We start from the raw sequence: 21,062 nt of genomic DNA, 5'->3' as shown, positions 1-21,062 counted from the left end.
GTTTTCTTTGAGTGGATTTCAGGAGACAAACTCAGTGATGAACAGTATTTTCCCAATTAATGCTTTTATTTTTTATGCACAGTAAACAAACGACAGTCAGATCGGGTTTGACTGGAATTACACATCAGAGCTCAAGTGTCTGTCAATCTTTGACAATCTTTGGATCCTGTATGAGGATAAGACTCGGCTGTGATTGCATCTTTTTGTTTATCGTTTATATTCTGTCAACATAACTGCCTGCATTCACTACATGTCAGTCAACTGTTGGCCCTTCTTTCAATATAGTTACTCGAGTTCAAGCTGGAAATTTTCTGCTTCACCAAGAGCCCTGGCCAAAGTTATTCCAATTTTTTGACGTGCTCTTAATCTATGGTGCACAAGCTATGTGCTCATACAATATCATCAAACAAGGAACAAGTGGCTTCAATTAAAAGCAGCATCTTCTGATCAACTCGCTGTCGGAGAGGACAGTGAAGAAATGCAGCTCGTATTGGAGTATTAATACTGTGAAAACCGAGCAATGAATCCAGATTCTGATTCAATATTCCAATTTTTTTTTACAATAGTCATTTTTATAATCAATTTAATACTTTCTTCATTTACATTGTTTGTTGGAAGTCAACAAGTTATGTAAATATGTCACCTTTGTGCTATTTATTTTGACATTTTATAAACCAAACTAGTAAATTAGCAGCTAATAAAGAAAACACCTGCTCATGTTCAGGTCTTCTAAAGAATTGTATCAAATTTCGTGTATTTCAACAGAAATAAAAACAACTGCATATGTGCATGTACACTATGACAAATTAGGTTTTTTTTAGGTGTGTAAATCCAGCCAAACTCAACATGTAATCACTGAATGAGTGGATGAATGGTAACTGCATTAAGACAGAAATCTCTGTCTCACATTTCTCTCAGTCTCTCTCACAGACACACACACACATTTAAGACATAACAAATTCAAAAAACCCTTTGGTGCAGGTAAGCATAAAGAACAAACCGACTACACACAAAAAGCTAAAGAGAGGCTGAAGTTACCCAACATTAAAGCTTGGCTTCCTTCATTGTGTAATCAGTGCTCTTGGATTTGATTGTGCAATTTTTAGCTATTCAAAATTCAACAGCTAAATCCTCAGCTGCTCTTAATTTCATAATCTCATTAATTAACTATTTTTTCCCCAAGTATATCAAGTGAAAAATTACCTGACTTTCAGTCCTCAAACATTCATTTTAACCAGTTTTATCATCGTAATATTTAGAAGTAAAAATAATGCCCAACAGCCCCTTAAACCCAAGAGGAAGTGCACTTTGGTCGAAGCAAAAACACACAAAAAAATTAGCTGCTCGTCATTTCGAATCACTGTAGCTGACAGAGTGCCACAATATATACTAACACCTGGAAATAAGAAGCTGTACTGTAAAGCTCAAAATCACAGATTTTCTGAAAGGCTGCGCAGAAGATTAACTGCGTTGAAGCTCGTTTTGTCGTGAACCGGAGTAGTGCAAAGGAAATGTCTCCCTTAACAGCTACAACTACAAAATCACATAATTTAGAAATAATTATCTCTTCAAATTAATTCATATACAACCTTTAGCTTTCATTCTGTAGGTTTCATAGGATGTGGGTGCACTCGGAGCGGGACCCTCCGTACTGCAGGACACCAGGACTTGTGGGGCTCTCATGGCTGACTCGTAGTCCTGATGTGGAGCCAGCTGAAGAGGAGCCTCCACCACCACCACTGCCGCTGCTGTTTCTGGAGGTGAAGGGAGACTCTCTGTCAGCCTGGGACCAGGTCTCAGCTGGTCTGTCGGCGCGGTGGATGCGGTGAGCGTCCAGCATCTCCAGCAGCAGGTCGTACAGAGGCACCTTGTTCTTGCACTTCATGCTGTAGAGATGCTCCATGCCTTTGTTGCTGCAGGCAGCATAAACAAAAGGAAGACGAGGAATTAAGTAAGTACTAAGTACTTTAGTGTATATAATTTAACAATCTTTGGTGAGAGTTGCAATTGTGCATTACTTAACGGGCAGGATGTAGCCAATCAGAGGCAGAGTACAGCGGGTACAGCAAGGTAGTGTGATCTAAAATAACGCCGCTACAGCAGTAGCAACTGTATGTCTGCTGACCGACTGGAATGTATATAGTTTATAATAAATATATAAACATATATTTACATAACGCCTGTTACATAGTGACAGACATAAGTTATGGAAGTCAAGGCTCAACTCCAAACCAGGTATTTCAGGCATGTTTTCTGTGTGAGAGAGTAACTCCCTTTGGCCTTTTTCACTTTTCAGACCTTTTACATGCACAAATATGCTACATAACATAATAAAGGAAAGGCAAAAAACCAAAAAGCATAATATGACCTCTTTAAGTCGAATCATCTGCCAGCCTCTTCATGATGATTAATGCTAAACTAGCTCACCTGAATACGGACAATCAATTATGTATGTGATAAAGAGTCCTAACCCTCTTAAAGCATTATTTTTTTTAAGCTCCAGCAACCTCACAGAATCACTGTGGATAATTGAAGCAGAACACGTTGCAATTGAAACACTTTTGTGCTGAAAACAAAAGAGACCTCTTCTAATTTAATTTCACCTCATGTGTCTGATGTGGGAGAGCAGGAGGAGCAGCTGGGCCTGCCGCCTCGACTGCTGCTGAGCCGAGCATCCGGATTGGTTGATGTTATGTATGAGAGCGTCGGTGATGGTGTCGAGCATGTTCTGCACTGCTGCGCCGTCGTGGAGGGGCTCCATTGTGCCGGTGCAGAATGAAAAGGCACCTGATGGAGGAAATGGAGACTTCAGTCAAAGAAATAAACCTCTTGCAGATATAGCTCAATCAAAAACACAAAAACAACTTTTACTTGATAAAAGATTGGACTCACACATGAACATAAGAGCAGAGCATTAATTGCAGATGCATTTTTGCCCACACAGCAATCGCAAAGTTCATCCGGCTCCAGCAGCTGTGCCAGTGGTGTCATCCCGCTGGTATTTCAGTCTACTCAGGTTCCCATATAGAATATCTCAATCTCCGGGACAAACACGACCCTGTGTGCTGTCTCATGTTGTCATGGGAACAGTTATCAGGCATATTGACGGTACAGGCCTTTCCAGAACACTCTGTTCACCTAATGTGTCTGAGTAGCATTCAGAGCTACACCTCCAGTTTGATGCTGTTCAATATTTACTCTCGGAAACAGAAACCTGGGAATGAGCGGTGTGCGTGCCAACGAAACTGTGAAGAATTTAACTAGAGCTTATGTTTTTATTAGAGAAATGGGTCTCCTGTCCCTGGTCAGTTTTGAAAATGTTACACAAGAAATCAACATGTTGCCTCACCAGAGTTGAGCAAGATGATAGCTTTGAGGCAGACGAACTCCTCAGGTTTGAGTTTGAGCATGCGGAAACGGGAGGCGGTGGCAAGCAGCATGTCGAAGATCTCGGCCATGCCTTCGACACAGTCGCCTTCGCTCCTGGAGAACAGAGCGAGAGAAAACATGAGGAGTTTTGTTTGGATTTTAGAGTTCGAATTCCTCTTTTCTTTTTCACAACCTTGATTCCAAAAAAGCAGGAATGCTGGGTAAATAAACACAGAATGCAATCGTGCAAATGAACTGTGATCTTGAGCTCATGTTGTAATCCTTTACACAATCATGTCTATCAGACAGTGGTGAACCTCGCCCCATCCTTAATGACTGAGCTTTTCCATGACGCCCCTTTCATACACAATCATGATACCCAATTGATAAACTAGAAAACTGGTGTGACTGCAACTGCTTCACACTGGCTTAAGTCTAACCTGAGTGGCTTCTCTGTTTCAGCTGGAAATGTCTCCTCTTCCCATTCTGATATAACCATGGTGTTCCTCAAGGTTCCATCCTCGGGCCTTCACTGTTTTCTATTTGTAAGTAACCACTAGGTCAAGTTTTCTGCATCTCCAATATTTGTAATTATTTTATAAGTTTCAGCTATGGGTGGGGCAAAATGGCTTGCTAGCGCCCTCCTTAAACGCAAACCCTGGGACTACTTCCACAGACGTGTTTGAAATCCGGTACAGATTTGTATCGCACCTAGACCTACAAAAAAAGTCTCTTGTGGCCATGAGTTCAACCCAACAGAAAGTCAGCCATTTTGAATTCAGCACCCATTTTTGGCGATTTGCACTTGGTGTATTTTAACAAACTCGTCCAACAGCTTTAATTATTATCATTATTATCATGACCTGTTACCAACTAACCTGTTTACCTGTGGAATGTTCCAAGCCGGTGTTTTTGGAAAACTGCACAACTTTCCCAGTCTTTTGTTGCACCTGTCCCAACTTGTTTGAAATGTGTTGTTACCATCGAATTAAAAAATAAGCATATCTTTACAAAATAATTAATTACACTGATGAGGTAACCTAAATGTATTGTCTGTCTCCAGTTTTCAATTCAGAAAAGGTCAAAAAGGATCAGCAAATTATCAAATTCTGTGTTATTTATGTTTAAAATTCTGTAAGTCACACATGTATAAATACAACACATAGCATGAAAGTCAGAGTGCATTTGACAAAAACAGAGCACGCCATCAGAGGAAAAAGACTTCATCTGAAACTATCCAAAGAGTGGCCAGATAAACAACTAATGGACTGAATCACTGCGACGCTCCATTTGTCGGCAAGTGACGGAAAGATGGGTGATATCCAGCAGTTGGAGTGCAAGATAAACTTTAAAGCACAGAGCCAAGGGAAATTGTCAACCCTGACCCACAGCGTTTTAGTCATCATGTCCAATTGGTGAGGACACTCACACAGGGACCAGGTTTTAGAGATAATACTCTGTAATACACTTCTGAATCAAATGGGACCATCAGACACATCAGAGGGTAAAAGCTCTGTCTGTCTATCTGTCTGCACCCCTCCCTCTCTTTCTCTCTGAGCCTGATACCGTGGTCTGGCCAGCTTGTTTACTTTGAACACGAGGGGGGAAGTGGAGGGAACAGGCTGTGCTCATGTCTCCCTGCATCTCTATTTTCTCATCCTCTCCGCTCGTCATTTTGCTCTCTCTCCCCCACCTCCTTCCCCTCTGTCGTTCTTGCCTTTTCCATCATTCCTTGAATTGAGACATTGATTAAATCTCTGTCCTGGTTGCCAGCTCAGCACTGTAATGATGAGCGGGGTATTTCAGGTTGGAGAGAGGCTGCTCTCCTCGCCGTGGGGAACATGTAATTAGTCTTTCAGTCTATGGCCGGCGTGTTGGGGATGGCACAATGGCTGGCAAGGTGTGAGATGGAGGATCTACAATTCTGATATATCACTCTTAAGATCTGTGCGAGAGTGTGAGGAGGGTTGAGAAATAGGGAGAAAAAGCAGATGAAGAAAGGTGCATGTTACACAAAATTCAGGTAAGTATTCCTCCCTACCTGTCCAGTATGAGGTCCTGTGCGAAGATGAGTTTGCCGGGGCAGTGGATGGACCTCCAGATGAGCCCGATCATCAGCACCTCCAGCCACGAGCTCTCCAGCAGCTGCACCTGGTCATGGAGGGACAGCTGTAGGAAACCTTGAAAAAAAAAAGTGCACATTGAAAGCACAGAACTTAATTTCTTCTGCGAGGGGTCTCTCAATCAAAACAATGAAAAGAAAAGATGTAGTTTGATGATGTCATGAAGTAGTGTGGGAATATGGGAGTTGTTGCCTTCATTGTTAAACAACCACAGTTGCTGCTGAAAATCTGACGTGACTGAGGAAGAAATGTTCATGGATGAGGTAACATTTAAAGTTTTATCCGTGTATCCTTTCTCACTCACAGTTAAAATCATTCTTAGATTAGAGATTACAACTTTTTGGACGCTAAATAAAGCAATCCAGTAAGATGTGTGTTTGCATGTCCCAAAGCATTTAATCAGAATATAACTTTTTTGAAAAAGCATAATCTGTCTCCATGAAATTCTCGCACCAAGTGAAGTGAATTTTGGAAGCATATTTCTTCTTCTTGACCTGTTTCATCCAGCAGCAAACTGACAGGAGGAGGGTCATTTGTGCACCTCTGTCTTTGGGTTGGGTTACCAGGTAGCACAACATATATCCCACACAGAAACTGAGAAACTTTTGATTTGTATCACTATGAAATCAGGAGATTAATGAGTCCCAATCTGGAACACAGCTAGAGAGAGTGTTGGCAGGTATGTTAGAGCAGATCTGACACTTTTTTGTAGCTCTCAAGTCAACTCCAAATAATTGTCATGTGTTTTATCCTGATCACATCAATTACCAGACATATCCAGACGCGGATAGAGAGATGATTTGATAAGTGTTATTACATAACTGCTGATTATTCGGAGTGGTGGGTGTTAACTGCAGCCTGGTGGGGAATATTAAATGTTTGTGCACCTTCAATCCCACTCATAAAAACAAAATATGCGTGCCCTTGTTTTCTGACGAGAATGACTACTTTATTGAAACCACCTGCAATCTCTCTGCTCTCATAAGAAGCCTTATCGCTGGCACTCAGCTGTCTCAATTCCTACGTAATTACACCCAATTCATTCCCATTGTCCCCCTCTGCGCCCTGTTTGGGACCCCTCGCAATTAAAACTGTGTGTTTTTGGCCTTTTAATGACGCACAAGGTTGTCAGGATTCACTCACTTAGAGAGCTTGTCAGGTGTGTCCGTGTGTGTGCATGCATGCAAAAAGGGTAATGTGTTCTATACTGCATTTAGGCTCTATGGGGTGCCAGCAGATTGGTCAAACAATCCTCTCAAAGGTGATGACTATAATTACCATCACTGTAATGGCTCTGCATTTGTGTGTGTGTGCTTCCACTATAAAGGTCTGCCATCACCAGCCAACAATCGAGGGCTGCAATCACCGTCACTCAGTACATTCTCTACGTTTGAATGTTTAAGGAGGACACCGTTTGAGAGTTTTTAAAAATATGTCTTAATTTGAATAAGACATGCGCTGGATGTCACGGTGCTCCAGCAGATCTGACTCACATGTTTTGCCCTCAACTGTGCCCTTACAGGGCAAGTATTTCTGAATATCTATCCGAAGATACAAGCATAAGGTATCTGTGGAGTTCCGGTCGATAATTGGATATAATAGCATTTGCGTCATTATTGTATGAAACTTAAAGTCATTCTTCTATCCTCACAGACCTGGTGATGTTAATGAGCCCTGAGAAAATAAAGAAGCTTTCATTTCACTTTGAATCTAACTGTCGTTGGACAGTTTGTGACGAGGAGATTTTCATTTTTAATTTCAATTTCTTTCTTTTTGTGTTTTTACGTAACTATATCACTGTATTTTAAATGGCTGGAAGGGCTTGAAGCAGTCGGACAAAGAGGTCTGTTTGTATCTGGGTTTAAACTAAATAAATATATCACCAGTGTTTGTTTCTGGATTCAGTGCAACTCTGAGTTTGTTCAATAAAAATATATCAATTTCCCAATGAAAATATATGTTTTTACTGACAAATTGACAAATTGTATTTATTTTTCATGCCAAAAGAATTATTTAATTTACGTTTTCACTGTTCAATATCATTAACAATCCTACTTTTCACAATATCATGTGCAATATTACCTTTTATTACTCCTCAATATCATTGTATATACTACCTTTTAAATTTCAGTTCTTTATTGTACAGTACTTGTTTTTCCTAAAATTATCTTGTTTTAATTTTATTGTTATTCTATTTGGCACATTTACTCTTTTTACACTTTTTTTTTTATCAGCAGAGCTCTACACTACGACCATTTAGTCACAAATTGCGACCACTTTTGGAGACGGTGTGACTAAATTTTATAACCAGGAGCGCCTGTGCAACTTGCAAATATGACCCTTGTGATTTTGTTTCTTATAATCATCATAGTGTATCCTGTGAAACACCAGGAGCAGCCTCTCTGCTGGTTACATTTTACCGTGGCCGGTTATCGATGAGTAACAAGTTTGTTACTCTACAAATTACTTTTTCTTTTAAAATAAAGTAGAACATCTTTATTTCTGTAAATTGTCTATTTATTAGCCAATGATTTCCAAAGCAAGAACCGTCCTCATACCGAATCTGCCCCTGACCCATTCTGAATCGCTCCCTGAATCACTGAGAACCTCATTCCCCCCTTAGATTGCCAGCCAGAAACTCTGGTCTATTTAGGCCCAATTTTGTTTTCTTGGCTGCCCACATCTTTCTTGAGGGAACTTTGTTTATTTGGGGAACCCCTTAAAACCTAAGCCCCTTTACACCTTCAGTTTACTATTTTATTTCCCTGGGGCTTGTAGGAGCACATGTATTTATTATAGCGGGAAGAGGCATTTGTTCATTATATCCAAAAGAGGCATTTGTTTATTGTTTATTATCCAAGTAGTGGACATTGGGCATTCCCCTAGTTTTACATGTTTTTTGTTTATATTTTTATGTAGGTTGGGCTGGCCTGTAAGGAATTTACAGCCAGTACTGCCACAACAGCATTATTCAAGTTTTATCTAATCTTGTCTTTTTAGTCTTACATTCCTGAGAAAATATCAAACATGCATGAAAGCAGAAGAGTCGCTGTTCTTTCACAATTCTAGCCAAAATAAAGCTGTCAACACAACAAGCCTGACACAGACGTCAGAGCAACGGAGAACATTTTTAGAGCTGATTATTTAACTTTACAATCATGTGTCTTTTTGTAATCCACCGTGTTAAGTAACTAACAGTGTCAGGGCAGTTTCATAACATTGTTTTGTTTCCCTTAACAATCAAACAGTCGGTCAGACATCACTTTTAACAAGTTATTTGCTTACATACACAACCCTGATCCAAAAAAGTTGGAACGCTGTGGCTCCCCTCACTTTATATTTACACAAGAAAACAATAAAGTTTGAACATTAACTATCTTGTCTTTGTACTTTATTCAATTGAATATAGATTAAAAATGATTTTGCATTCTGTTTTTCCAAACAAAACCCTAAAAGGTGACAACAGTACTGTAATTACTTCACACAGACTACATTACAGAAATGTTTATAATGTTTTATATGGAACATCTCCACACTCCTGGCACGCTCCAAGAAAGTCTCAAGTCCCAAGAGAGTCTTAACTGTCCCAGTCAGTAGTAGGGGTTTGCTCCAAAACAATATGAAAGCCAAGTCTTAACATCTGGCAAAGTATTTATCACTGATCAGTCGCTATATCAGCAGCTTTTAGATACTGTCAGTTACAGTGACTTTTATGGTTTCAATGGTAATCACGTCCCATATTAGGAAGAGATAATTTCACTTTAAAATATATGTATTTGAGTGTTTGTACTGCCGAAAAAGAATAAAGAATCTTTATCGTTGGTGTGGACACCTTGCCACTCTAAGCAGTACCTGGAAGCTTCTTGGCCCATGCGATCATGTGGACCAGCTCCTTATCAGCCATGCTGGTGAGCAGGGTCATCATGGTGACCTCGGTGTAGGGTCGGTTCAGCTTCTGACGGGAGCACAGCATTGGGGGCTCTGCACCCTGGAGCAGGAGGAGCACCTGAGGAAGCAGCAGAAGAAAAGTCACACTCTCAGTCTTTAACCAGAAAAATATGAGCGTAAATTGATTTAAAGCGACTGTCAACATATAATGACATCCACTTTGAATTTTGTTATGTATATTCATGATTCCTGGAGGATGATGCAACACAAAATGTCTCCACACCTGGTCAGGAGGCATGCTGATCATTGCTGACTTTCCTCCACCACCACCAGCACTGCTGCTGATGTGTTTCCTCCTGTCCTGAGGGGGCGCTGTTCTGTGCTCCAGACCCTTAGAGGCCTTGTCTCTGTCACTGGTGCCAGTCCGTCGTTTGTCACGCCGCAGAACGCGCCCACGGTCCTTGCGCACGCCTTAACCACACAGCAGGAGAATAATGTAAAATAACATGCAGTTACAAGCACACACCCTCATCGGGCTTTTCCCAGCTCAGAATGACTTCGTATCCTGTCTTACCACAAAGCCCAGCAACGCAGATTAAATGGATGCCTGTGTGATTCAAGAAGTATGAAAACAAAAATGTGGGTGTGTTAATCAGTAGTTTTACCCCACGAAAGGAAATCGCTTCAAGGTCACGTTAAAGTTAGACTCAAGCTTATCTGCATCCACCAGCACTCGTATTTTTCCAGTCCTCTCAGCAATCAGCCATAAGTGACAGATGGCATTTAGTTTGGAAATCTGACCAAGCATAACTGCTCAGGAGCTGATAGAGAACGTGAGCTCAACCAGGCTTTGACCTGGCCATCGTGCTCTCAGATCCCAATCTGATCGAACAACCTTGGAATGTGCTGCAACAAGTCCGGTCCAGGGAGGTCCCAGCGTAGATCGGACTTGGCCCTGAAATTGCATGACCCCAGGGCCTCTGGGGGTGTCCTGTGGTGTCCGTCACCAGGACAGTGGAGGTAAATCTTTTGAGTCATGTGGGTTGTAAGGTCGGACCTTCATGGATTGGTCTTGTACCGCCACTATTAATCGTATGTATTATTATTATCGAGAATTTGCGGGCCAGATCGACGCCTTGAGATGTGATGCTCCCCGGGCTGTTCCTGAGCATGTCAAGCCACAAGTGGCATCCACATGAAAGCCAGGACCCAGAGTTTCCCAGCCGAACATTGCATTGTAACCAGATGATGTTGATCACTGGAAATGTCAGTGGCTTTAATGTTTCGCCATATAGCACATTTACACTTACACCTGCAATTGTAACTGCTGCACATGCTGTTTATAGCTTAGTGTATTCATTTGACTCTGTTCATATGGTTCATATTGTATTTATGTTAATGTATTCATATATACTGTTACTTACTGTTTTCTTGCTGAACTGCATTTTGTTGTCTTAGTACCTGTACTCTGTGAAATGACTATAAAGTTGAATCTAATGTTATCTAAAACCATAGAAGCCTTATTAGACAATTCAACCAGAAAAGAAACAAGTAAAAACAGGATAACCAATAATAACACAACTTAGTTTACTAGTGGACAGAAATTTGCAAAAAAACATGAATTAAAATAAAACTGTTTTTTTTGTTTTTTTTTAAAAAAGGAAAATGTTGTTGGAAAAGATGTAAAATCTTCTGTCTGCTGGTGTTTCTACCCACCTCCTTTCATCATGCCCACTTCGTAACACTTCCTAAGACGGCAAGCCTGGCAGCTCTTCCTCCGATTCCTGTCAATAGTACACTGATTGGTTGCTGGGCACATATAGTCATTGTGACCTGAAATGGAAGAAAATCTATTACTTCAAGCTCCCCACTCCAGTGTTCAGTTTAGATTTAGGTTATTTAGTAGCCAGGAACATTCTCTTCCTATTTGTAATGAATCCTAGATGGAGAGAATTAAAATGTGGAACCTTGGCTTTGTCATCGCCATGGAGACTATTGGTTTCTTTATGACCAGTCTTCCACTGCGAGAGTTGTCAATGTGCGAGAGCATCATATCATGAACATGACAAAGTTAACAACAGAAGATGGAGCTTTTATCTGCAGAGAGCTGTACATGGAGGTGGAAAACCATGTCATATGAAAAATATGATAAAGAGGAAAAATTGTTAAAACTTGAGTGAAAATCTTCAAATCTTAAATTCTGTACCCTTGATTTTAAATCTCTCAGTGCACAATGTCATAATTTAGTATTTTCTCTCATTTTCTCTGCTACGGACGGACTAAACCACACTAACTTTTCTATTGTTCACTTACAGAAAAAGTCTTTTGAATGGAACACAGCACTCCAATTCTTTTTGTATTTATGAAGTCAGCTATTAAAATTGTGTTCTTTCCGATGGCTTTAATTTTCCATGACGGATACAATAAAAATACAATTTAATCTTGAGCATCTATTTGTCTAATAAACTGTAATTAATGTGAAGAGTGTTATGAATTTTTACATGAAATTTGACCATGAAGCTAATTAAATCCTTTGGTCTCAGATAGAAGTAGTCGACAGATTACCCACCCTGTATGCTCCTCTTAAAGAAGGCCTTGCAGCCCTCACAGGACCACACCCCGTAATGGTACCCAGAGGCATAATCGCTGCACACGGCACAGAAACGCATCTCTTTGGCAATCTCAAACCCAGCCACTAACGCTCCGGCACCTGACTCCCCCACGCTGTATGAGTCGTCACTGGTGCCACACTGGTCCTCTCTTGAAACTGACTGCTGACTGGATGGGACACTGGACCTGCTACAGAGCACAGAGTTCAGCTCAAATACAGTGTTTTTATAAAGACAGGACAACCAATTGCAATGCAAAAAAGATCTAATAAATATGTTTTATCATAAAAAGTTAGTGCAGGCAAATACCAAATTCTAACATTTACCACACCGGCTTCAACCCGAGAAACAAAAGCAGAGTGCTATTTTCCACCTGAGTCAGGAAACTATCTGTACGTCTGTTGTTCTTACGTATTGTTCTTTTCTCAAGGTCCTCGACAAAGTCCATAATCTCTGGAATTAGAAACCAGGGCAAAGCTTGATCCTCTCTATAGAGATAGCGGCAATGTTTTGTATAAAGCAAGAGATTAAAAAAAACAACGTGGTTATATAATTATTATTATGTTTTGTTTTTAACTGCTGTGTGCAGACTGAGCAGAATGCCCGTGATGTAAAACAGGAGTGGGAGATAGTAAATCTAATTATGTGGCAATATTTTGCCTTAGAACCTTTTTAATAAGAAACAATAAGACAGTACAGATAATATAGTAACATTTGGGAAACATACAAATTATAATGAACAAGATAAACAACCTAGGAATTTAATTCTTTACGGATATCATTCTTCAACTTCATGAGGGAGAGGGAGAAACAAATCTGATCTTACTGCTACGATCAGTTGCAAAATCACTAGAGTACAAACAAAACTGACCAAACAATCAGATTCATGCACTGGAGGTGGCAGCTCTCACCTCCCATGAGATACTTAACAACATTTAAAATAATGGCCAAAATTCATACCTGTTGATGCAGAATCTATCCAACCAAAAAATGAAAACACTGTTCTCACTCTGGTGATCTGGTGATGAAGAAAAACTCTATTTCCTCACCTGTAGACGGGTGTTGAGGTGGTTTCCAGATAGTGGTGGGTGGGCGGGTGCATGAAGGGGCTGAGACGGGGGCTGGAGGGCACAAACACTAGAGGACTGTTGGGCCCGCTGCCCAGGGACTGAAGGCTCCCATCTGAGGGTGGTCCGTGGGCGTCCAGAGGAGCAGAGTAGTAGCCAGGGGTGGAGTGGCTATAAAGAGGAGTCGGGGCAGGGGTGGGGGCGGCATAGTCGTACGTCCCTTCCAGGAAGTCCACAGTGGCTACCCCTCCAGACCCCCGGCTGTCTTCGGGGTACATGTCGGCGAGGGGGGCACGCAGTGGAGGCGAGGGACGCTGTGGGGAGATGGTCTCCAGCTCTGAGAAGACTGGGCTGATCCTGGGTCTGACTACTGGTCCACAGGGCTGCCTGCTGCTCTGTGCCGGGCTCTGCCTGAGCAACATCACAGCACAACAGCACTGATATGCAACATGATTTAGACCTCCTCTCCCATTTGCTGGGAGGGGGGAGTGAAGACGAGTGCTGCCCTCCCTCTCTCTTTACTCTTTCCTCACTCTCTCTCTCTCTCTGTCTTTCTTTGCCTTTTTTTCCCCAGGCAACTTGAAGGGTCCACTATTCTTCCAGTCCTTTTGCCCTATCTGCCTTGAGCTTCCACCCACTAGGCTCCAGAAAAAACATCCACAAAGACTCCTCCCAACTTCCTTAAAGGTTTTTTTTTTGTAAGCAGAATTTTTCTCTTATTTCCTCTAATACATCCTAACTAATGTGTAGGAGGAAGGGAAGCCTGGTGGGATAGAGAAAGAGGAGGATGGACTGATAAATGGTGATTCCTAAATAACTTTCATGAATTGTCTCTTCCCAATTCACCTATTTTTGACACTGAAAAGCTTTGACTGGTTGCAGCTGGTATCCAGAGAAAAAACAAATGTAAACTAGCAGTAAGCCGTTTCATTTAGCGCATACTCATGACGTACGATCGGTCTATTTGTAGCCACATTATTGAATACACCTGAGACTGTGCACTAAATCAAATCACTGTGGAAATGAGAAACATTAGGACATGGCTTTAAACAATGGGGACTAAAAAGACAAAAATCTACCAAGACACACCACTCACCTCTTACACATGAATCATCCTCATGTCTGCCGTGCAACGCTGGGGACTGTTTGAGTCTTCTCGCTCTCTCCCTGCCTGCCTCTCTCATCTCTCTGACTCTCCGACATCTAGTTGGGATCATTGGACACAATGGGAACAGAGGAAAGGTTGAAAAAAAAAAAAAGGGGGGGATAACCAAATTAAAGATGCAGCCAAATCGATAACCACAGTGCGTTTAAGTGCCAGGTCACCATAACACAGCAAACAAAACGGGAGGTCAAACCTCATTCCAACAGCCAATAATTACACAATCAATCCCAAATGAGGGGATTGATGGTTATTAATATGCCTTAAATTTTAGCTTTTGATAAATATCACAAAGAAATTAACACTTTTCTTTTTTAAAATCACATTTTTTTGGTGACATTTCATTCAAAAGTGGACACCATATATTACAGGAGCACTATATGGATCGGTTAATCATTACTTTATCGAGGCAAGTCACAGATGAAATAGAACACTATATAAACAAATCTAAGAAAAAGGCAGAGTATTTCAGAGAATCAATATTCATGTTTACAGCACACAAGTTCTAGGTTGCTAATTTTCAGGGATCTCTAGATCACGGTAAAAACACCCTCTGAATGCGGCGGCAGATGTAAAATAAAACCAGTTAAAACAGGACTTCAGTGCAGAAATAATTTTGTAGTGTACATGCTTGCAAGAGGCAAATTATGAGTTTCAATTTCAATAATACAAAGTCACAAAATAATTTGTGGCTTGAATTAATTTTCTTATTTCCGCATGATACTGCAAGCTGACACAAATTGTCAATTATGCAAGAAATCAAAGATGATCACAAGCAACTTCGTACCTCCCCAACTGAGGAAAACCTGAACATTTGGCACAGACTACATTTTCCCTCCTCTGTGCAACATCTTTCCTTGAGTAAACAACCCAATTTTCAGAACATGTCAGGTCAAGTGGAAAACAAGTGGTCCTGATAATGATGATGATATATATATTTTTTGCATTGCCCCTGAAGAAAAAACCAAGTCATTGTGAAGATGAAAATGAAGGGTTAGAAATGAAACGGCTAAATCACTTAAATGGCTCAAGATAGGCTGCTTCTTGCTGTAATTGTCTTCATTTTCATAACACCACCTTCACAAAGCACCTCAGCAACCTAAATGATGTGGTTTGGTCTTTCCTGTCTCATTTTGGAATTGTAACGCAGATGTTGGAGCATTTCCAGCTGTTTTTCTAGGTCTAACCTGACCCTGAGTATCTGAAAGGTCAACAGGTAGCAACTGCTGTAAAATATGTACACACTGCTGGTGTACATTTTAGCTATATGATGATGGATTCTTGAGTTTTTGTTTTGTACTGTTGCTGCACTTGACCAATGTGGATTGAGACTAATAATCTGTCAGGATTCCTACAGTAAATAAAGCTACTCATGAGGAAATAACGTTGACAAAGACAGTCATTAATACCGACATCTTCTTTTTCTTATGATTGTAAAGTATGACAGGGAGTAAAAAAAAAGGCCAGTCAATGCAGTTCTTTATTAAATCAAATCCATGAGTGAAAATAATATCCTTTCCCACAGCAGCACTGAGCAGAATCCAGTTAACATCACCTCTGAGGGACTGACATTGAGGTTTTAGATGACATAACAGTGTGCACAGAGACATCCACTTTTATCTATGAAGATACAAAGGTCTGGGTTGCCATTTCAAGCACGTCATCACTGTTATTGTTACACTGTCCCAATAACATCCTACCATCTTTGAAACGGTTATTCAAATAGTGTCATGATCTGCCTTGAGTGATTCTTCTTGCATGTTTTGATGCATGCATATCAATAACACTGAGTGCAACAGTAAAACAACCTGAGCTGAGCCTAATTAAGATATCTATATATTACATTTATTATCATTCTCATCACCTGCATGCAAAATTAAAGTACTGCTGCTTGAACATGGAGATTTATTAAGCCCATTTCTTACTCAATAATTGTTAGCAGCATCTACATTAACCTGTAAACATTATGGCTTAATAAATGGTGCACAACACATAAGCTATTTGCGATAAAGAAACCCAACCTTGATTTGTCACCTATGAGCATAAATATGTCACTGTAAACAATTTTAAATCATGGAGAAACATTAAGAGCTAAGACTGCTAATGTTTTAACTATGACATGGTATAAATCTGTAGTGAAAATATTTTCTGGAACCGCATTTCTGTATCAAACGTGATGAAGTGTTAACAATGAGGAACAAAAACATTTAACAATGTCATGTAACTTAATGGTCTTATGGCTTAAAGTTAAGTCTTGCTTCTGCTTGTGGTAATTCTTGCGATGAATCCACATCTTCCCAGTGTGATGCTGAGGTCAGTCTTACTGTTCTGACTTCGGGCTGTAAGACTGAATGATAGCGTACTTGCCGCTGGTCATCCAGTCTGGATCTTGGGAAGCAAGTTTCTCCCCCTGGCCCGTCTGCAGACCAACCTGAACGTTGGCCTTAAGTGTCCTCAGGCTGCACAGAGGTGCTGGCCCAAAACCTCGTAGCGCAGTATCGAAGCCCACTGTGTGATCCCACTCCCTGTCCCCTGTCAGCTTTCTGTAGTTCAGATCACCTTTAAACAGCACCAGGTCTGCCCCCTGCAGAGTCGCATACAGGTCAGGAGCATCAGCTGCCATGTCACAGAACTCATGGGGCTGTGTCCAGAACGGATGGTCATGATAGGACCACACACCCTCCTTCACGTAGCTCTGCCACTGATAACCACTCTTGGACATCCACTTGTGATTGGCTGACATGGTCTGCCGAATGGTCCACTGAAAATCGTTAGCTGTGACATCGGAGACAAACCAGGGGAAGCTTTTGCCGTGAAAATGGACCTCACGGGCAAGGCCAGACTTAACCAGGAACTCTGCAAACACCAAGTCAGTGACTAACTCAAAGCCAGCATTGTCTAGAACAATGTCCACTCTGCCTGCAGTGGTTTTCCCTTGCTGTCCTGGCCTCTGGGCGGACATGAGAGTTGACCATACCATATTGGAATCATTCACCAAGATGAAGGGCTGCAGGCTGTTGAGGGACTCTATCGGACTGTTCTTCTGTGAATTGTCTTGGCCAGCAGAGATAGACAGATCACACTTGTTTCCCCAAAGAGAAACCTGGGAAGAGTCAAATTAAAATAGTTAAACCTGAACCTTCTTTAATGTGTTCAATTGTGACCTCAATAAGATAAATGATACAGAAAATGGATGAAAGGATAAAGGATATAAGCTGGACTTCATAAAAAGCAAAACACTGCCCCAAAAATTCTCTGTAAAGCTGAGGAGAGCCGCAGAGTCACGAGTCAGGTACTAATCTGTGCATCTGTCACTACGACCAACATGTTCACATCATCAGTTCACTTCACTCGCTTGATTTTCATGTATTGAGCTGGTGAATAAAATACTGACCTGTAGCAGTTTGTTAAAATGCTCCAACAGCTGATTCTTGGAGAGCTCCTCCATGTTCTTTTTGACACCCTCCAAGTGTGTACATAAGGCCATCACGGCCTGCTGAGACTCAAAAAAGCTTTGAGTCTTCCCCTCGTTAAAGACGTCAAAGTCACTCATGGGAGGGCTGTAATGAGCAGAAGTAAAATCATGATTGGAGGAGAATGACGAAACAAGCCGTACTTATTCTAATTTAGGGCAATTTACCAATACTTACATTTTTCTATTACCTAGACAATATTGTAATTTTAACTAACTTATGCATACACAAATATGATGAAATATTACATAGCCTAAAGGACATTTATTCAAAGGCAGGATATAGGGCAGAAATCAAAGGTTCTCATTAAAAGATATAAATGCTTCTCACTTGAGCCAGAGGGCCTCCTGTATCCTGCGGTACATGTAGCATTCCACGTAGAGCCATGGAGACTTGAACCAGCTGACAGACTCCTGGTCCCCCTGCGGTGTCTGATGTCTCTGCAGGTACTGGTTCCAGGACTCTGTGTCTTGTAGGCTGTCTGTCAGTTCCAGCACTGGCTTATCAGTTTGCAGCTCATTCCTCATCTTGGACAGCAGAGATATTGTTTGCTTCTCTGCCTCGATACCCTCCTGTATGAAAGTAAAGAGGAAAAGGGTTTAAATGAGCCTCATATATCCGGAAGTGGTCAAATAAAACTCGAGTAATCAAGTAATCAATAAAGATTTACGTTACCTCTCCATATTCTTCAAAAAACTTGTTTTTGTTGCGATGTATTGTATCTATGACTTTGGTCAGGATGGTCGGCAATCTGTCTCTGATAGTCAGATAAGCAAATGACCTGGAAAGAAACATTGAAGTAATTGACGTTATTATACTGACACTTCCTGATTGTGTGACAGGTGTATGCACTAGTAAGCTAACCTGCCAATTAACCTAGCAAGATGCGAAGTTAGCCCTGGCTTTGCAGACGTGTTGACAGCAAACTATTTGCTAGTATTACATTGTCGTACACAAATATATCTATTGTAAGTAAACACAGTCAATGTCATATGCTTAACTGCATGTGCACACTCAGTTAAGCTATTTGCTAGCTACCAACTTGATGAATTGATGTTAGCAACAAGCTAACGCTGCCGCTGGCTTCAACACGACAGGGACAAGCATTATGTGGCCGTTCAGACACATCAGTGCAGTTACCCGCATTACTTAACTGAATGGCAAAGTGCTTAAATTAGCTGTCAACATACCCAACCACTTTGGCTGAAAGTGAAGCAGGAACTCCGTCCACAGTTTGATCCGCCGCCATCATTTTTGCAGTAGGAGACTGTTCAAAATGAAACTTTATCGACACAAAATCCAGGACAGGAACAAAGTTTAGGAGTCTGGTGAACGCGACGTGTTACGTTTATCTGTCTGTGGATTTTACCTGACGATGTAGATTGTATCGATTTACTTCCTCTGTTCCTGGTAACAACTAGCTTTACATGTTTTTCCGGTTTCCCTGTAGACGTATGTTTTATTCAGGGTACGGTGCTACCATCTAGCGGTCTATGTGTGAACTGCAATGTCGGCAAGTTGTGTGTTCCGCTCATGCTGTTGCTGCAGTTATATTTTAAAGAAGCTACACTGAGCTGTGTTTAATCTGGTGTAACTCACCACCTGTACCACATTACAGCTCTACAAGGCTTCAACACGAGTCTGAGTCATGAGTCAGGATGAGAGTGGTACGCGCTGCCGCATTGCGCATGGCAGTCTGTTGTTGCGCAGCACCCCGAGCATCCCTTGTCGTCCGGAGCAACGGTTGTCATGGATACATTGATTCGCCCTATCAGAAAAGGGCAGAATTCGAACCCCCGAGGCTTTTTGGCGGGAAAAGGAGGAGGGGTTGTGTATGATTTTGGGTAGAAGAAAGCGTTTGTGTGGTGAGGCTGAACCGAAACCCTGACTTAATACTGATATACATGAACATATGGACCTGCGTTTAGTGTGCACTGTATGCTACAGTCATGGATTTATTATGTTAAAATACTCTTGCATTAAATATGTTTTGGTTTGCAAAATACCTTAATAATTCGTTGCAAAATGGTCTGAGTAGGCTGGCTCATCTGATTTAACCTTCAACAAGAGAATCCAGTATCAACAGAAAACAATCTGTCTTTTACAGGATGTTGTTTGTGGCTCTTCAGTTTCCACTCCAATTTTCAGTCCTAAAATAAAAGGATTGAACACGCTTCAAGCAGGCCCACCACATACTGAGCATAGGCAAAAGTAATCACACAAGGTTTACGGTGCATTTCGGAGTTGGGAACCGGGACGGCCTCTCCTCTATTGCTCCTCTTTTTTTTTTTTGGGAGAACATGACCAATTGATTGGCTGCAGCCACGATTACTGGGCTGGAAAAATACGCATATCAATTAATTCTGGCGGTGTTCTCTCAGATCAGCCCCGGTCACTATGGGAACACGGCGGGCCGTTGTCAGGATGTGGGGTCCTTGGGAGTGGGAGTCCAGCTGCGTCCACCTCCGGTGTTCATCACCGCCGGCCTCCCATCCCCCCGCCGGGCCCCAGCCTGGCCGGATCTGTTTTTCTAAACCGAGAGAGGAGTGACTCACCACTCCGGTTTCAAAACAGGCCATGCACGGGGGAGGGGAGGGCGGCAGTTAACGTGAAAGGCCCTGTTTAAACAGGTGTTGCAGCTCACCACACAGTCCTCTCATGCAACAGTAGGCTTACGGAGTATTTTCATTTGAGTTACTAAATGTTTTGTGTGTAAAGTCGCTTGAAATCGTGCTGACGTGCGGTCAAATCACACGCAAATGTCACTTCTTTTTTTTCACGTTTTGAGCGGTTTCATGCAGACTGGGCTGATTTGGTTTTGATAATGCATAATTGCAGGAAAAAATCAATTTAGTGGAAACCAGTGACAAGGAAGTCATGTGAAAGTCCAGTCTGTGTCTCTTTTGACTAAACTTCCCTGAGAAAAAGCAACAGCAGAAAGATTAAGACATTTTTTTTCCCAAATGGTGGAGAACTATAAAAATATATTGATAGAAATGTATTGATTTTAACGGGGATGACCAGTGTTGTATCTGCTTCTTTCAATAAACCCCTGCTGTGAGCTGCTCAGCAAGGTAAACACGCTTTTGTTCTGCTGTCATTAACATGTACTGTTGCTCTAACTGTTCTCAATCATTGTTTGTTTGTGAAACACACTGCACCCCCACAGGCCTACATTTTCTGTAGTTTCACTGAAGTTGTGCACAGTCAGATCTAGGTCCTTGTTTGTTGACAGCACAGAGACATTAAAGTCCTCAGGCCCTGCTTCTTAGGCATTTCCACCCCTCCCATGTCTTCTGTCCCCCTTCTCCTTTTACCAACGGACTCTCCACCCTTTCTCTGCTTTTCTGAAAGAGCTACAACTTGCTTAG

At 41.5% G+C, this 21,062-nt stretch overlaps 2 protein-coding genes across 6 annotated transcripts; both read right to left on the bottom strand.

The window, feature by feature from the left end:
* Window positions 1-44: 44 nt before the first annotated feature.
* On the bottom strand, window positions 45-19,419 carry esr1 (estrogen receptor 1). 3 transcript variants are annotated; one of them, XM_084376647.1, is made up of 11 exons: window positions 19,291-19,419; window positions 14,153-14,259; window positions 13,039-13,819; window positions 11,950-12,179; window positions 11,097-11,213; window positions 9,664-9,851; window positions 9,345-9,498; window positions 5,411-5,549; window positions 3,350-3,483; window positions 2,604-2,787; window positions 45-1,913 (listed from the first exon to the last, which is right to left on the bottom strand). In XM_084376647.1, exons 3-11 carry the CDS (start codon window positions 13,476-13,478, stop codon window positions 1,613-1,615), a joined length of 1,887 nt encoding a protein of 628 aa, XP_084232773.1. In that variant the 5' UTR covers window positions 13,479-13,819; window positions 14,153-14,259; window positions 19,291-19,419; the 3' UTR covers window positions 45-1,612. The 3 variants fall into 3 exon arrangements, with proteins under 3 accessions (XP_084232773.1, XP_084232775.1, XP_084232774.1); XM_084376649.1 differs by having other exon boundaries at window positions 11,950-12,176; XM_084376648.1 differs by having other exon boundaries at window positions 13,039-13,467.
* Window positions 15,681-19,362, bottom strand: armt1 (acidic residue methyltransferase 1). 3 transcript variants are annotated; one of them, XM_084376651.1, is made up of 6 exons: window positions 19,061-19,362; window positions 18,882-18,973; window positions 18,367-18,472; window positions 18,022-18,263; window positions 17,613-17,778; window positions 15,681-17,321 (listed from the first exon to the last, which is right to left on the bottom strand). In XM_084376651.1, the coding sequence occupies exons 2-6, from the start codon at window positions 18,941-18,943 to the stop codon at window positions 16,539-16,541; spliced, it is 1,359 nt and encodes a 452-aa protein (XP_084232777.1). In that variant the 5' UTR covers window positions 18,944-18,973; window positions 19,061-19,362; the 3' UTR covers window positions 15,681-16,538. The 3 variants fall into 3 exon arrangements, with proteins under 3 accessions (XP_084232777.1, XP_084232778.1, XP_084232776.1); XM_084376652.1 differs by having other exon boundaries at window positions 18,882-18,958; XM_084376650.1 differs by having other exon boundaries at window positions 18,882-19,362.
* Window positions 19,420-21,062: the final 1,643 nt, after the last annotated feature.

The sequence above is a fragment of the Pagrus pagrus genome, assembly GCF_965226575.1.
Source record: "Pagrus pagrus genome assembly, chromosome: 16".
Classification (NCBI taxonomy): Eukaryota; Metazoa; Chordata; class Actinopteri; order Spariformes; family Sparidae; genus Pagrus; species Pagrus pagrus.
The sequence above is the reverse complement of the archived record's forward strand: the minus strand, read 5'-3'. Positions and strand labels throughout refer to the sequence as shown.

Excerpts from the sequence above, each read along its gene's own strand:
- armt1 (XM_084376650.1), bottom strand. The coding sequence starts at position 18,943 with ATGATGGCGGCGGATCAAACTGTGGACGGAGTTCCTGCTTCACTTTCA. Across the intron at positions 17,779-18,021 it reads CAGGAGGCCCTCTGGCTCAA|CCCTCCCATGAGTGACTTTG; the intron begins GTGAGAAGCATT and ends TGCTCATTACAG. Across the intron at positions 17,322-17,612 it reads ATTTTAACAAACTGCTACAG|GTTTCTCTTTGGGGAAACAA; the intron begins GTCAGTATTTTA and ends GACTCTTCCCAG.
- esr1 (XM_084376647.1), bottom strand. The coding sequence starts at position 13,478 with ATGTTGCTCAGGCAGAGCCCGGCACAGAGCAGCAGGCAGCCCTGTGGA. Across the intron at positions 9,852-11,096 it reads AGTGGGCATGATGAAAGGAG|GCGTGCGCAAGGACCGTGGG; the intron begins GTGGGTAGAAAC and ends TGTGTGGTTAAG. Across the intron at positions 3,484-5,410 it reads CAGGACCTCATACTGGACAG|GAGCGAAGGCGACTGTGTCG; the intron begins GTAGGGAGGAAT and ends TCTGTTCTCCAG.